This window comes from Amphiura filiformis, chromosome 12, assembly GCF_039555335.1.
Source record: "Amphiura filiformis chromosome 12, Afil_fr2py, whole genome shotgun sequence".
Lineage (NCBI taxonomy): Eukaryota > Metazoa > Echinodermata > Ophiuroidea > Amphilepidida > Amphiuridae > Amphiura > Amphiura filiformis.
In genome coordinates this window covers 41530375-41548607 of record NC_092639.1, presented here as the reverse complement: position 1 = coordinate 41548607, position 18233 = coordinate 41530375, and the positions used below count along the sequence as shown (strand labels likewise).

General features: G+C 37.0%; 1 protein-coding gene across 1 annotated transcript; it reads left to right on the top strand.

Annotated features, from left to right (window-relative positions):
* The first annotated feature begins 1624 nt into the window (after nt 1-1624).
* LOC140166205 (putative GTP-binding protein 6) lies at nt 1625-17404 on the top strand. The gene is made up of 8 exons (XM_072189611.1): nt 1625-1684; nt 5695-6520; nt 7536-7625; nt 9732-9961; nt 10848-11056; nt 12145-12293; nt 13296-13454; nt 16673-17404. The coding sequence occupies exons 2-8, from the start codon at nt 5781-5783 to the stop codon at nt 16812-16814; spliced, it is 1719 nt and encodes a 572-aa protein (XP_072045712.1). The 5' UTR covers nt 1625-1684; nt 5695-5780; the 3' UTR covers nt 16815-17404.
* The last annotated feature ends 829 nt before the right edge of the window (nt 17405-18233 follow it).

Sequence of the window (18233 nt, the reverse complement as noted above, 5' to 3'; positions counted from 1 at the left end):
TTAATCAAGGTATGTTTTGTGGCAGTGCACCCGAAGCGCGCAACACTTTGCAATTTTACCCTATTTGTGTCTAAAACACGGTGTTTTTGGCTAAGAAATGAGATTTCAAAGTTTTCCATAAGGCAATTGCTTTTAATGATTTCTTATTCAAAAGCGGAAAGATTCCCCACTTTGTAATTTTTGTGATAAATTTCCTGAATCAATCATTCACATCTTTTGTGAATGTGAACATGTTAAACCTATTTGGGATAACTTTGTTCAAGTTATTCAAGATAAACACGATATTGATTTTTCCATATCAAATTTTGATATTATCTTTGGGATTAGTAAAGATAATTTCATTACATACTTAATTTTATGTATAAAATACTATATTTATGTTTGCAAATTTCAAAAAAAGAAGCTTAATTTTTTGAGTTGTAAGGCTTTTATTAAAAACAACAGAGATACCGAGTATTTTATTGCCAAAAAAAGGGGAAAACTCTCTGCCCATTTCAAAAAGTGGAGGTTTGATTTTTAATTTTTCTTTTGGTACCATATGTACATGTACATGCATGTACTGTATCTTATTTGATCTTTAAAGACTGGTTTTCAGATAACATGATTCTTTGAGTAATACTCTTGTAACTTGTTTAAGTTTAAAATGTACTAACACTTTGTTATTAATGCTGCGTTTGTAATTCTTTGTGATTTTTAATGATTTTTTGTGATTCTTCTTAATTGTTCTATTGTTGAAAAAACAAAACAAAATAAAAGCATTGAGTCATTGGGTAGCCGCAACCGAAAAAAGGGGGGTCATTGGGTAGCCGCAACTAAAAAAAAGGGGGGTCATCGGGTATGACTTTTAAAAAAAAGGGGGTCATTGGGTATAGTCGACTTCAAAAGAGGGGGCCTATTGACAGGCACATACCGTCACTGCCAAAGTTGAGTGCCCCCCCCCCCCCGGGGGACAAACACACACCCACACGTGCACAGTGCACCCCCATCAACCCAAATTAATTTTTAAAAAAGGGTGATTTCTTACAAGACAGATAAACATCCTTATAATGATGTATAAGCCTACATGTGTGGCAAATCAAAGAATTTGAAATACAAAGAAACTTTAAGAAAGTATCAGTGTATGATCCCATACAGGTCAAAATCAAGAATATTTCCTTCCTATAAAAGCTTATAAAGAAACTGGAATGCAATGGCACGGTGAAATTTTTTTAAATAAAATGTTCGAAGTTGAGACTCAATCGTGCCTGTGAAGTTTTGTATATGAATTTACTCTCACTCAATTTCTCCATTATCCCTCTCATTTTTGAAAAAATCTTCCCAAACACAGCCCAAACAGGCCCAAAACTGCGTAACTTTTGTTACAGGATTTTGCTTTTTGGTACCTGTCACGGCAGAGAAAATAAAGGTAGAGAAGCGACACTCCGTACAATTAACGTGCAGACGGCCTATACCGATGTGAGGACAGAAAATGTGACTCTCCTGCTAGTCTCGGGCGCGGGCCAGACTGTATGCGGTATGAACAAAAACATAATTAACTGGTTGTGTAGGAGACTAGCAGGAGAGTCACATTTTTCTGTCCTCTGCTGTCCTCCGGAGTGTCGCGGTCCTGGTCACGGTGGTGGCGTACTTTTAGGAGACAAGCTGTGTTTAGTCACAAAACCAAAGTCCAAAAAACAACAACCAGGTAAGTTGACAAACCGTCCTAGTTTTCATGATTTTAGCATCTAATTAAACATTGTAGGCGGTAAAAAATATTAAACAAGTAGAAAGTATTTGTAAGATGTGACTTTTAAAATTGTCAAATTAGTCGAACAAGGCTAGAAATGTGTGTAGTTTGCGCATCAGCCTAGGTTACAAATTTTAAGCTTACTTCATTGACTTGCTTGACTTCATCATGTAGGTAACCTAGGCAAACCTTAGTTAACACATTTACTAGTCAGCGAATTCCGGGGCCGGGGCCCCAACACAATGCATATTTACGTAGAAATTTGAATTTTTTTCGAGAATAGGTGGGTGAAGGAAACCTACATAAATATGTTTTCTATACTTCACTTGACCCAAATATATGATTTTTATGGTGATAATCAAGTCGCACATGGAATTTTAGAGGATTTTGATAGCAGTTCCATTAAAAAAGCTGCTATCGCCATGAGACTAAGATCTAGAAACACCCCGATATGCCGCTTTGGGGAATTTTGCTAGCTGAATCTTTTGATGAAAGTCAATCTTTGACAAGATGTAACTTTGCTACGGAAAGTGCTATGAAAAAAGGTTTTCAGTTTTGGCTTAGTTTACTCAAGGGCTTTAATTTGGTATATAAAACGATGCAATTTGATGGCAAATTTGAATTCACCTAGCATACCTACATCATGTACAGTGTACCATGGTAGGTATTATAGAAGGATAATTCACGAACCCAGTTCCCTTTGTACTATGATCGTTATGAGTCGATACTGAGCAATCAGGTATGAATGGTGCACTATCGATTTGCTAAGCTTCTTATCTATTGAGCTTGGCGGTTATGAACCACCGTTATCGCGACTTCTAAGCAGAATGACGTCATTTTTACCCACAAAGCATTGTGTAGGTATCCCAGGCAAACCTTAGTTAACACATTTGCTAGTCAGCGAAATTCGCCGAGACCGGGGCCCAAACACAATGCATATTTACATAGAAATTTGAATTTTTTTCGAGAACAGGTCGGTAAAGGAAACCTACATAAATATGTTTTCTATACTTCACTTGACCCAAATATATGATTTTTTATGGTGATAATCAAGTCGCACATGAATTTTAGAGGGATTTTGATAGCAGTTCCATTAAAAAAGCTGCTATCGCCATGAGACTAAGATCTAGAAACACCCCTAAATGCCGCTTTTGGGGAATTTTGCTAGCAGAATCTTTTTGATGAAAGTCAATCTTTGACAAGATGTAACTTTGTTACGGAAAGTGCTATGACAAAAATGTTTTCAGTTTTGGCTTTCTTTACTCAAGGGCTTTAATTTGATATGTAAAATGATGCAGTTTGATGGCAAATTTGAATTCACCTCTAGCATACCTACATTGTGGTCGTGACCATAAACAAAGGAAAACAATTTACTTCCGGTAATTTTATAACGCCAATATTTCTTATGGCCAAGCTTGGCGGATCATAGAAACAACATTGCCAGTCTTGGAAAACCTTTCCAAATCATTTCTACTGGTTTAAAAGTCCCGCAGTCACCCGCCAGTATTACTAATCATGATCAGAAAAAATACATAAATTCACCGTAACTTTGGAAGGAAATGAGGGAATTCAATCAGGTTTTCGCTAGTAAATCAACTTGAACTCGGAAACACAATGACGCAATCAAAGATCATGTGACCAATGCAAAAGGGCACTAATACCATCCATTTCCGGTAAGGGTCACCTGGGGGGGTCTGTTTAAATTAAATTTTAAAATAGATGATCGATATTGTCGCATAACGATCATAAACATCAAAGGCCGTGTTTGAGAGACTGCACTGATTAAATCCATTCAAGTGATGACTCGCGTTGAATAGCGTAATCGGCTTAACCCCATTGAGTGGATTAGGATTTTTCTGTGGAACCTCCTTCTATAATAAGGCTACCATGAGTGTACATATAATCTAGTCCGAGGATGCTCGGACTGATAACTCATTATTGGGGCTATCGTTCAGTAAAGGGCTACAGACAGGAACTGAGCTAGTTCATGTCAATTTTGTAATACTTACTTCCCGGACTTCCTTGGTCTGGGTATGCATGGACGTGGCGCGCGGTCAGGGTCCGGTCCGATATAAGAATTTAATCTAGCAATTTTTAGTGAAAACATTTTAGGTGATGATATATTTATAATATAAAAAATTTGCATGGTCAAAAACTGCTTTGCTCTGCTACACCAGATGAATCGAATGCTGTTAGATTAGTAGTCGTGTAGAAGTGCCTAGGCAAGGGATCCCCTATTCATCGATGACCAACCGGTGCCCATGTAATGTATCTTGTAAAGATTTCAGTGATTAACTTTTTGGAATATTCATGATCATGAAAGATATTCTTCATGAGATATTTTGAATATATTTGTTTTTTGAATTTTATAGTACGGTACATGTAAAACAATATTTTTTGAAGCACTAAGGCCAGCGTTGACACATCTTTTTTGTCGGGATCCTGTCGACAAAGTGAATTATGTCAATATGTCGACAGAACTTCTACCATGGCGACATAAAAGTTCAGTGCTCACTGCTCAGGAAATAGCCCATTAAAACTTGTCAGGCAAGCTCATCTGCACTCAAAATAGGTGATTTCCAATGTATTTTCAACAAAATGCAGTGCCAAATCTTATCTTTTTACCTAATATTTTGCCAACTTATCTATTTCCCTTCAGGGGTCATGCTTTTTGCAGTATTTTGTCTTGTTTTCTGGTGTAGGTGTACACTTGATCGCTATGCGATCGCTATGAAGACGGCCATCTTGAATTTTGCTGATGGTGTTTCTATATAGATATTTAGGAATTTTTTTACAATATTCCTAAATCATGGAAAAAGAGTCCTGGTAAGCTTTGGAATACAAATGTGTCGACATTGAGATACAAAATTATGTTGACATCAAAAAATGGTGCCGAAAACTGCCGATGCCGGCCCTAGCCTTTATAGGAAGCACAAAATACACTACGGTACTACAGGTCCTAAGTCTGTTCAGCTGCATAAGGAATTTGTAATGCTGGTATCGCTTTAAATATTACACATCACTTAAAGCAGCCATTTACTGTGCTGAGCAGAACAGCAAATTGTGTTTTGGAAATGATCAAGAGGTATTTAAAATGATAAGGAACTGTGCAATAATTATGAGCCCTGTGCCAGAGAAGGTAAAATTGAGTTGGCAAGAATTAATTGGCAAGCCAAAAGGATGGGGCAAGCAATTTTTGGTTGGGGCAAACAATTTTGGCACACATTACATTTCTCAGCCCTGCTATATGGCCTTTTAAACACAGTATACCCCGAGAACCACTAAATCCCAGAGACTGCTCCACCTTTTTTTTGGGGGGGGGGGGGGTCACTGGGTTTAGCAGTTCTCTGGATATATTATCCAAGGTCTATGATATATAGCCCGGTATTTGTATTGCCATGGTCCAGTGTTCTAAATCGGTAAGTAAATAAACCTCTGGTAATTTTTGGTTTAAAATACCGGAATTTACCATAAAATTCGGTAAGTTAAAAGACACCAAAGGAAAAGAAATTTTCAAGACATAAGAGTTCTTAAAGTGATGAAATATAATATTAAGTACTTTTAAAAAAATGAGGGCAAGTTTTGAGTTGGGCTTTATACAAGTGTTAAGTTACCGACTTACCAACTCTGTATTCACTTAAAACCAATACATCTTAACAACCAAAAATCGCATTTTAATCAAATAACTTTTATTTTGTAGCAAATACTTCAGAGTATAACCATGGGCAATTTCAATTTCCTGTCATAAAGATAACAGAAATTTGATGATGGAGGTAGAATTTTTTGAATGACCCTCCTGTACCCACATTTTGGTGTCAGTACACCTTACTCATTCTGTTGTAGTAATAGAGGCCTACTGCAAGTGATTTTGTGGTGGCATTTACCCTTTAACCTGCCAATTGTATGAAACGTTTCCAATAATTTCTTTTTGTTTTACTTTAAACTCAAATCTTTCATTATAATTGCAGGTACAAATGTAGTATACCAAGATGATGTGCCGTTCTTAAACAACAGAAGTTTTATTCAGCTTCATGCTCGACATCAAAGACCAAATATGTCACGTCTCATATTGCAGTCTTTGGCACAAAAGAGATGGACTTCATTTCTACCAAAAACATTAGCAAAGTCGGTTTCTGAGAAACAGTCTTACACAGCATTCAGTAAGTCCAAATGTGATCAAAGATTGGTCCAACATCATATCAACTTCCACCTACGTCTGACTCACCAGAAAAACAATTTTATTCTACCAGTGATATCAACTCTGAACTTGCCATCATGTACGAATATCAAGTATGTTCACTCCCACCGTGCCATTCATACAAGTGCCTCTTGCTTGAAAAAGAAGCGTCATCATAAGCACGATATCAAACAGGATGAAGATGCAGATGCAGAAACAGACATTGATGATTTTTACATCGATCAAATCCTTGATGAAGAAGATGACTTATCAGATGCTGTTGCAACACACCCTATCCACGGTCATCGCATCTTTGTTCTTCAACCAGATGTGAAATGGGGTCCGAAAAAACAGCTTCATACCAATGCTAAGTTGCAGTTCGAAGAAGCCATCTCACTAGCAAAAACAGTTGTGGATTGGGAGGTTGTAGAAGGAGATATCTATAGCTCCAAGTCTCCCGATAAGAAACGTCTGTTTGGTAAAGGAACGTTTGAAGTCATAACAGAGAGGTTGAGGAATACAAAGGGCATTACAGCAGTGTTTGTAGGTGTGGAGAAGCTTACTGCATTGCAACATAAAGAACTTGAAGAAGTTTGGCAATTGGAGGTCTTTGATAGGTATGTACGGCATGGGATATTCCAGTTGAAATCCTTACACCCCCTATGGAAGACATGACCTTAATTGTCCACACAGGGAGTGTGAATATCAAATGGGGGTTATGGATTTCAACTGGAATAGCCCAGTTTAAATTGTAAGATATAATAATAATAAAACACCTTTATACAGGGTGTATCAAAATAAAGTATACAGTTTAAAAAATGCTACTAGATTAAAAAGTAAGAAGAATTTGGTCAAACTTCTTTGAAGGTAACTTTGAACATAAAAGTCTTCAGGTCTTTTTTGAAGTGCTCAGTTGTCACAGAATCTTTTATGTGATGAGGCATGCCATTTCCTCAAAATTGAGGCAGCAACAACCAGGCAGTTTGAAGCTGATTTTCTGGTCTAACATGACCTGACGAATGTCTGGACTGATGCCCTCATTTGTCATCTTTCTGAGTTGATGACTGAGAAACTTATGCGTTTCAAAAGTGTCAGAAATTTCCACCAGATTCTGTGGATCTAAAACTGCTCAGTTGTGTCCGAATTGACCTTTGACTATATTTGTTATGAACACATATTTTTAGAACTTTAGAGTTGTACATGGGTCAGTCATGCTATGGCGCACAACCAAAGCCATACAAGAATATTTTCATGAGTTCAACGCGATACAAACTTTAAAGTTTTGCGCAGTTGTCACGACTGTAAAAGCATAACACAAATACATGCGCAGTGTAGGTGACTGAAGGAAGTTAAGTCTATCAAAAGTCTCTGTGGTGGCCACTTAAAATGATTTAGTTGGATCATAAAGTACTGTCCCGTAGTATCATTTCTTGCTCCATTTCAGGTATTCAGTAGTAGTGTTAGAGAATCTATTATGTGATGAGGACTGTCTTTCCTGAGGATTGGAGCAGCAAGAACCGGGCAGTTTGAAGCTGATTTTCTGGTACCTGAGGTGGCCACTTACAGTGATTCAGTTTTAGCTACATTAATATTAGTAATATCATTGATCATTATTTTTTTGATCCATTTCAGATATTCAGTTGTATTACAGATATTCAAGGAGCATGCTAGGAGCAAGGAAGCAAAGTTACAAATTGCTCTCGCAGAAATCCCACAAATAAGGTCAGTGTTAAAATCGGGCAAGAGACTGTTTTATCCTGTTGGCTTTAGCCATAAGGGGGATATTGTGATGAGTGTATTGATGTATTCCTTCTGTGTGTAGGGGTGGGCGTGGGGGTGTATTTGGGTTCCATGGAAAATCCATACTCCAGACCAATGCAAAAAAATGCACAAGCAAGGCTAGCTGCATTCAATAAAAAGTGTGTGTGTGTGGGGGGGGGTGTACAATGTAGGGTAAAGTTTATGGGGTTTGAGTGAACAAGATGTGGATAAACTCATCTCGTCTTAATTGAATACATTTAATATCATAAAATCAGTTCATTTCATGTTCACAAATGGTCGCTTTATATAAACCAGGAAAAAATGTCAAACTTGCTCCATACCTTGACATTTACAGGAAGTTACTTTTTGCCACAATTTTGTGAAGTGTTTGGAATATGAAATACAGTCATTTGATCATTGTCGGGTTCCTCAAAAGAGGCATATTTGCACCTGTATTACTCACCAGCTGGGCTATTTTTTAATTTTCTTTAGAAAGTTTACTTTTCCCTAGAGAAAATTTACTTGCCACTAACTATTAGCATGTTTCAACAGAGGGCATTGCAAAACCTGTGTTTCGCATTAAGACGACTTCCAACACACCTTTTACCGCTTTTCCTGCTGCTTCTACAGTGACCTCTTACCAGAATGCAACACAGTTTATGCATTTTATGTGTATGTAACTTTTACTCACTATTGACAGTTTTGCCTATCATGGTTCGTACTAAGAAAGACATTATCAGAATGATGATTGTTGATCCTTACATCCATTTGGACATATCCTTTCTGTAGAGGGTGTATTATAATACACCCTCACAGTTTCAACAGAGGGCATTGATAAATTGCCCAACACAGTTTTTGGTGACTTTGGTTTGAGAGTTGTTTTTAGGTAATTTTGGGTCGCTGATTTCAAATATAGCATTAGTTTTTGCATATCACATCAAATTTTCACTCTATGGTATAACCCGCTTATATGAGAGGGTGTATTGCCCGGTCCATAAAGTTACTAAATCACATGAACCCAATTCAAAGTCAAAAGGTAAATGCATAAATATTGACATAATAATATCAACTATATAAAGGTACAAAAAGTTTTCTAATTGATGTTTTGAAATCTGATTGTATAACAATTAAATGCATGACTATAAATCATGTAGAAATATACAAGATTCCATGTGTTTCAGAGCTCTATTATGTGGCGCAAAGCATCATGGGAAGGTATGATTGTCTGCTATTAAGCTGTATTTATCAGTCCAATTCCACTTAATGTACAATATTTTTAAGACAAAGGCAAAAAGTATAACTCATCCTGTCCTTGCTTATTAAACATATGTGTTCTAAATAGTAATTCATGAAATTTCACCATTTGTCATAGAAAAAAACTTGACCTGATAGGGAAAAACTGATGCCATATGTGACACGATCAAGGGAAATGAGTCGGATGTCACTAATTGATTTTGAGATATTGGCAAAGAAAGTGTTACAATTCTTTTGTTTTATATTGTTTTCAGCGACTGATAAATTGATGTAACTTCACAAAGAAAAGTCATATCAACATGGGATTTTCAGTTTCTGAAAGCTCTAAATGTCCTCTTTAAAAACAAGTGTAAAACTCATTTTCGAAAAGGGCCAACATGTGACTCATTCCCCTTGATCATGTCACATATTGGAAATCAGCGACCCCAAGTTAGTTAAAAACAACTCTTAATTCCAAGTTACCAGAAAAAAAGTTAAATTTTGTTGGTCAGGAGAGGATTGTACATATGACTTAGGAAGTGGGCCCCCTCGTCTCTACACCCTCTTCAGTCTGGATACGTCCAACCAGAAATAAGGATTAACAACCATCATTCTGATGATGCTTATCAACTGTGATTGGTGAAACTGTCAATAGTGAGTAAAAGTTTTGGTTTTGTTCAAAAGAAATCTTTTATGTTTACCAACAAACTTGATAGTGATCTGCAGAGAACTGTAACAAACAATGTAAATGCTTTCTATGGAAGCACGCTATATGACAAGGAAGCGAGTGTTTATTTTCATCCCTGGTTATCATGATACTTATGATATTTTCAGGTCACGACTGAAGAGGAAAATTGCAAACATGGACCAGCAATCAGGTGCCCAGCAGTACATAGGGGGCGGTGGTGAGACCTACCTGGAGGTACAACAAAGGCTGCTCAACGACAAAATGAAGAAGTTACAGAGGGCGCTTGAGAAGGTGAAAGTAAAACGGCTGATAATGAGAGCTACGAGAATTAAGAAAGATGTACCTATCATTGCTGTTGTTGGGTATACGAATGCAGGTAAGAGCATCAATATATGGGGTGCATGGGGTTTTGGTATAGACTACTTGATATGTGACATCATTGCCCAGCAGTATGCACACGAATTATGGCAATTTACATTGTTCTTTGCCCTGCAGTGTGCGTACGCATCGTAGTTTGCTCAGGGCATGTGCATTTTAAATCGCCCACCACATTTCATATAGTACAAGAAAGCCATAGAACAGTGTAGCGGTTCATTCAAGCATATCGATAGACCAGTCCCTCACCTTTGTTGATAAACAATGATGTCAAGTGGTCTATACAGGGTGTATCAAAATGATTGGTACCCATCAGTTTCCAGTGATTATGGACATGACTGGCGCATCAAAATGCAACATAGGATCCGCATAATTTGTTGATTAATATCTTTAACAGTTATGTAACAATAAATTATGGTTATTTCAAGAGGATCTAATGTTGCATTAAGAAGAAGCAGGCTTTTCAATAACCATTAAAACTGTCGGGTACCAATCATTTTGATACAGCTTGTACTATTGCAGGTAAGAGCATTGGCTTTATGGGGTGTATGTGGGTTTTAGAGTGGCAGGTCAGTCACTTGGGAAGATATGTATGTGCAGCTGCCATGATCTTCTTTTCTCACTTAAACATAGTTTAAGATGTCAGATGTTCAGTAATTCTTAGTTTTCTCATATAAACTGCACGATTTTGATAAACTTAATTTATGAACTGATGGGGTTTTGAGCAAAATAAATCTCTGAGAATGGCTCATAAAATGAAATTGAAAACCGAATTTTTATTTTGATCGACATCAGACTCATTTTGCTTGATCGCATCACATATAATTGAGGACCTCTGCTTTAGACTTACACTGAACTATATTTAACACTTGATTCTTTCAACACAGGTAAAACTAGCCTAATAAAAGCATTGACTGGCGACTCAAAGATGATTGCAAAAGACCAGTTATTTACTACACTAGATGTAACCGTCCACGGGGGTAACCTTCCTAATAAGATGCGGGTCATCTATGTGGATACTGTAGGCTTTATTTCTAATCTCCCTCATGAGTTAGTAGCCTCATTTGCAGCCACCTTAGAAGATGTATTACTGTCAGTAAGTATGTCAACACTTTTTGTTAAATACACAGCTTATAAGAAAAATAATAATTGCAAGAATCAAGGAGGTATCTTGTGACCTTGAGTTGTGCCATCTGCTTCTTGATGTCCTGCCACTTCCTTCTTTCTTTAGCTATCCTGCTAACTCTGGCCAAAGAGATGATGTTCACTTTGTCAGGCTGCATGCGCGGGCTTGTGGGAAGAGATGACTGGTTAGTATAATTAGGGGCTTTAACCCTGGTGCTGTATTGGATATTCTTACACACTTGAGTATAGTTCGTGCAACCTTATTGGTTCTTACCCGTGTGATATGACACGATATCACACACTTTAGCGCGTGGGTGTCGACGCAATACTCGTACACGCTATTTGAACCAATCGGAGGTGCATAGCAACAGCAGGACTGATCAATTTTAAGCCCTAGGTAATTCCATGTAAAATGTAGGATTTAGTTTGATTAAAATTTGGTACACTTATGATATTTTTATTTTTATTGAAGTGTTTAAAAATGAGAATAAAGGTATTGTTTTTAGCCGCTGTCGTGCATCTATCGTCTCATATAACACGGGTGACATCATTATTTTACTCGGGTTCGCATCGTTGTTTTACTTAAAATAATGATGTCGCCCGTGTTATATGAGATGATAGATGCACTCCAGCGGCTAAAAACAGTACCTTTATTCTCTAATTCATCATGGTGCAGTTTTGCTCATTGGTAAGCTAGGCAGATGTGAGGTCCTCTCCTAGCCACCCTGATCTGTGTGTTTCTCACAAGTCGGTCATCACCTCACACTACATGCTACACTATATGCTACCAGGGACGGTCTCCTCCTTGTATGGTCCATCATATAAATATGACAAGAGAACACAGATTTTTGTAGGGGGGTCTTTGCACATATACCATCTAACAATCATCAAAAATGCCAGGTGCAAGTGGAACTATTGTTTTAATTGTTCATATAATAACTGTATAGTTAGCGGGCTGATGATAGGCAGTTACTTAACTTAACATGAGGCATTAAGAATCGTCTGATATCACTGTGTAATCCACTAACACAATGCACTGTTTTCCTATAATTTTTTCAGGATCTGATAATTCATGTACGTGATATAAGCCATCCTGACACGATAGCACAGAAACTGAATGTGATACAAGTATTAATGAATATTGGTCTCCCTGAGCATCTACTACATAATATGGTGGAAGTCGATAATAAGGTGGACTTGATTGGAGAGTAAGTATGATAATGCTTTTTGTCTTTGCTCTGTCAGAAAACTTACCATGATATGCCACTGAACATGTAAAATACTTGCACCCTTCCCATAAGAATTCTTACAAAGACCACACTGCTTTGAATAATTTAAGCTTCATTTAAGCCATAATGTGTGGTTTGCTCTACAGCGAAGCCCTCGATTTTTCTAGAATTTCTACTCTTTGCATGATTGTAATGCCCAATGGTGTACTAAAATACCAAGTTAAAGATTACGCCTGAAGTGCTTTAATTACGTTAAAAAATAAGTTTTTACATTAAATCCGGAGATCTCCAGTTTTATTCAGAGTTCACCAATTGAGTGCTTGCTATAAACACGTCCTGTGAATGTCAGGTCATACATGTATCATTGAATCAGTGACGTATAAATTGGGTGCATATCGCTATTTGTCGTACATCTTATATATACGTCCCAGCTGCATGAAGCTCCGTGCAATAATACATGTAATACGACCGACAAGCTAATACATGCATTGTAGGCGCTGGAATGAAAAAGCAATTTTCTTTGTTTTACCTCATTTGTTTGTTTGGCTCAAAATTAAAAGGCGACAATGTGATCAGTGAAAACTAACATTTGAATAGGAATCTATTTTTTATGTAAGACTCAAGAATTTTGTGATGCCTCGAGGAAGCCAAATGGATTATATAGCCTTGTGAGGCATTTTTTGGAAAATGACCCCATGCCCAGAGATGCCAACCCTCCCTAATTTGGAGAGAGAGTCCTTATTTTTGAAAAAAAATTGTCCATTTTGACATCCAAATTTGGCAACCTCCCTATTTCTGGCAAGTTTTGTGCCATTGAAGTTGCATGTAGTTTTGAAAACCTCCCTATTTTTGGTTTGAATCCTCCCTATTTTCTGGATGTTAATGTTGGCATCTCTGCATGCCCCTTTGTTGCTTAATTAACTCCAATACTTTACATGAAGTAACAAGGCATGTCCTATTTTGCCTCCTTTTCTGCATTAGTACATCTTTGGAAGATGTTGACGCCCATGGTATTATCATATCAGCTACTCAAGGAACAGGACTTGGTAAACTACAACACTATGTAGAGAAGAAAATACTACAGGTCACAGACACAGTGGTTTGTCAACTCAAGATCTCACTTCATAGTGAGCAATTAAGGTAGGTCTAGAGGACACTTATGGTGTGGGGTAAGGGGCAGGAGTAGGTCAACAGGAAGGTATATTGGGATACAGGCACAGAGGAGAGAGAAAACAGAGAGCGTACCACCAGTCAAAGTCCCCATGTATTGTATACGGTGAGTTCTCGCATATTCATGAGGGCCAATTGTTCGATCGTGCCGTGTCAAACAATCACACCAGCACTGCGTGCCTTTGTGTATACGCGATAGAGCGTTGCGTGCTTTCGCGATTACGCGATAGACCATGAAAATACGCGGTAATTGCGTAGTAGTCTCGCCTGTCTCATTTCATGGAACAATCGGCCCTCGTTATCGGATGATGCGGAGACTCTGACTGGTGGTACGGGCTCTGTTTTCTCTCTCCTCTGTAGATACAGGATACTTATGGTTTGGGGTAAGGGGACAGGGGAAGGTAAACACTCGCAGAAAGGTAGTGAGAACAGAGTAGGTCTACAGGACATATGTGACTATACGCGGCGAATGAGCTGTAAATTCCTCCCCGGTCAATTTTGTTTAATTTTGTGTTTAGAAAATATACATCATAAGCTTTAAAATGGTATATCATTTGATTTCAAACGATATCCAGAAGAGGGGTTATGGTTTGTTAAACTTTGCTTCTTCAACAAAATGGTAGCTTTTTTCGAGTCTACACGTGTCTCTTTTTCCACATTGCTGGCAATAAATATCAAACAGTCATAATTGGCGGTCATTTCAAATCATCCCCAAGTCAACGAGGTTCAAGAAAGTTCTCTCATTGTTAATTGTTGGTTATACAAACCTATACAAAATACAATGCCTGGTAACCCACCACTTGAACAGGTTTCAGCCAAAGCAAACAAAGACCAGAGCTGTTAAAAATTGGTTATTCCTTCATGTAATTTTGCACGAAATTAGGGTTAGGGTTAGAGTTAGGGTTAGTTTAGGATTAGGGTTAGGATTAGGATTAGGGTTATGATTAGGATTAGGGTTAGGGTTAGGATTAGGGTTAGAGTTAGGATTAGATTACACGAAATAATTACATGAAGGATCGACCTAAAAATTCTATAGAAGCTTATTATCCACTGATAACCATTGATTGGTGTTTGACTATAAAAAATGAGATAGATGTCACGCCAGCTTGTGTTACCGATGAATATGACCTTCATGCATATTTTACACTGTAACTCAGAATATGATTTAGGGAATTTACGGCTCATTCGTGCTGTACGGTCACATATGGGTTAAGGTACAGAAAATAGGATTTGATCAACTACAACGCTATACTATGATATAGGACCTATGCGAACTATGATTTGCGTATTGTGTGAATGACATGCACTTTTGTGAATTTACACCAACGTAAGTTGGGAATTTATTGACTCGCACAGTAACAAAACCAAATTATTCTTGCCTATTACTAGCTGATCATAGTATACAGTATGTTTTTAAAAAATTTAAAGAATATACTACATGATCATAGACATACAGTGGTATGTCAACTCAAATCTCACTTCATAGTGAGCAATTAAGGTAGGTCAACAAGGTGCTCATAGGTTGGGTATTGATGATCACATCAGGAGATTGATTAGTTTGATAGGGCTTGATAATGATTGTACTATGCAGAACATAATATACTACAAGTCAAAGACACATACAGTACTCTGTCAATTCCAAATCACCCAAGTGATTATTCTGAGATAGGTTTACAGGTTCACTCTTATGAGTTTGCATACAGAAACTTGGGTAGGCCAACAGGAATATAGTGGGAAAAGAAGTATCATGTTAATATCTCTGCAATGAAATAGTGCATTCACACTTTTGAGAAATCTTTCAATAACTAACATAAAATATTGACTGAAATGGGCTATGCCAGATAAATTCAGTACTCCCTATGGAACACACAGCTGGAATTTATGTAATCGAAGCATTACCTGCTGGAATGCCAGTATATCTAGTAATTTTCTTATATACTGTGCTTTTTCATAACTTTAAGCATATATATGTTTTAAGGAGGCTGTGTACTCTCAGACATGCATGTAGTAAAAGTGCAATAACTTTGTAATTATTCACATAAGACATATAAAAGTATACATTTTTATGAAGGCAAGACATCAATAAATCTTAATATAAATACAGATTTGGGGTAAAAAAAACAATTTTGAAGAAAATCAAAAAAAGTGAGTTTTTGGTAATATTTGTTAGGTACATCATAACAAAAAAACACTCTTTCCAAAATATTTTATTTTGTTTTTAGCTCAATCCTGAGGCTCCATTCCAAAAACGTTTTTTTAATTTTTTTGATATTGGCCTTATATTTTGAGATATTGACCATATAAGGCATCAAATTGAACTTTTAAATTCACAAACGCTATTTGCACAAAATGATGCCTAAAATCGGAAATAGACCAAAATATAAAAAATAAGAAAACCGTTTCTTGAGTCGATCATGCTTTTTACGATGATCATATTTGCTTACCTATAGATGCTGTATTTATTGAGTTATCGTGTACCTAAATCGTCATTTTACCGAGAAAATGAACATTGAAATAATGGCCGTTGAAGTTTAAAGTGGTCACATTTTGCACTTTCATCGAATCTACGCAGGAGAATCGCGGCAGTTTTAATTTTTCTACCTTACATTACATAAACATCGGGTAAATCCACGGCCCCTTGAGAAGTTTGAGCGAAATCCATTCATAACTTGATATTTAAATCCTTAAAATATTGCAGTTGGAGTTTACAAATCTGGATTTTCATTCCTTGTATTTATAAAAAACATAACAAAGTACAAACATATCAAAAAAACTCAATTTTGCGAAAGAAACAATGTCTAGAGTACACAGCTGCCTTAAATGCCAGTCAGAATTCCAGACCTGCTCTCAATTCCAAGTGGTATTTCTTATTTCACATCTCTTGAGGGGGTATGTAATTCACCTGGAATAGCCTAATGCTACAAAGTGGTATGGATAAAAGCTTTTAAGTTTTAGCTTTCATTTGTACTAAAATAACTTTTCTTCAGATTCCCAGGTACACGATGATGATGTTCTACGCGCTCGATGATGGGTCAAGCATCTTGTTTAATATGATTGGTGACCTGCCAATCAGCATGACCTGAATTCATGCGCATATACAGGTGATACACGGTTAATAACTCTGAACAAATTGGAAATATATTTTACATCATTAACCAATATATTATCATCTCCTTGTTTTGTTGCAGATGGTTGTACAATGAAGCTACTGTCCAGCAAACCCATGAATGTGAAGATGATACTGAGAGTCTACTGGTGGATGTTGTCATGAGTGGTGTCGCTTTCGCAAAATTCAAATCAAGGTTTGGAGACTTGAGAGTTAAGTCATGAAAGTGATAGCAGTCCAGTAAACCCATGAAGATGAATATGACCCACAAGGGTCTACTGGTGTTGTCATGAGTGGTGTCACATTTGTGACCTGTCAGGTCATTGGGCAGGATCGTAAATGGAGAAATAGCCAAAAATCTGCCTAAGGGGGATTTTTTCACAATTTGGGTTTGTTGCGAATTTGTGATGTTATTAATGTTAAAAATATTGTCTGATAGTTTCAGACCGGAATATAACTGGCATCCTGAATTTTTTGAGAAATTTTAAAGGTAATTCCTACTCTCAACATTGTCAATAATATTTTCAAATTTTATAATACCATAACTTACAAACTCAATATCTTCGCTTAGGAATGTCTGGTTTCATTGGGGATAATGGCATTGTGGAGCAAAATATCTCTTTATTTCAGATGTATAAAAACCTCAAAATTGATAACCTGCTCAAAAGTGTCTCCTTTTGACATGACACGTCACATTTGCTAGATTCAAATCAATGATAGTCATGATAACAGTCCAGCAAACCCATGAATGTCAAGACGACCCACAAGAGTCTATTTGTGCATGTTGTCATGAGTGGTGTTGTTTTTGCTCAATTCAAATTTCAAATCAAGGTTTGGAGACTTGAGAGGTAAAAGTGAACTCGATGTGAAGACCACTCTGAGAGTCTACTTGGGGATGTTGTTTTGAATATGAGGGGTGTTGTATTTGCTAGATTCAAATCAAGGTTTGGAGATCTGAAACCTAATTCATGATAGCGGTGCTATATCAGTCCAGCAAGTGCATGAATTTGAAAATGGCCCTAGAGTCTACTGGCAGATGTCATCATGAGTGGTGTCACTTTTTCTGGATTCAAATCAAGGTTTGGAGATCTAACAGTTAATTTATAATACGCGCATGAATGTAAATCTTGAATGAATGTATCTCACCAATAAAAAACCTGACATATTGATTACCTATAGTTTGATCAACTCAAAATCGGCGGGCCTTATTACACCACAGATTAATATCAATATATTTTATTTTGGAGAATTGTCTTGTGACATCTCGACAGAAGTATTACAAATTATTATTTGAAGTCCTGTACTTTGTCTGCTTTCTATGCAAAATATAGACCAGGCAGATGAACTATATCACTCTTAACGTGGGTCTACTTTTCGACAAAGTGGTAAAAGCCTAGTAATTCCCACCAATTACAAGCTGATAAAAGTATAGTAAATATTCATGAGTTACGTTATAGTAATATTAGATGGTGCAGTATTTGTGAGTGGACGCGGCGAATCGGCCGTAAACTCGGCAAATTGTATTCTGAGTTAAAGTGTAAAATGTATGTGAAGGTCGTATTCATAGGTGTATCAATTCGTTGCGACAAGTATCTTATCAAACGCTGTTTAAATCAATCAATAATACTACTGCTTAAGAGGAT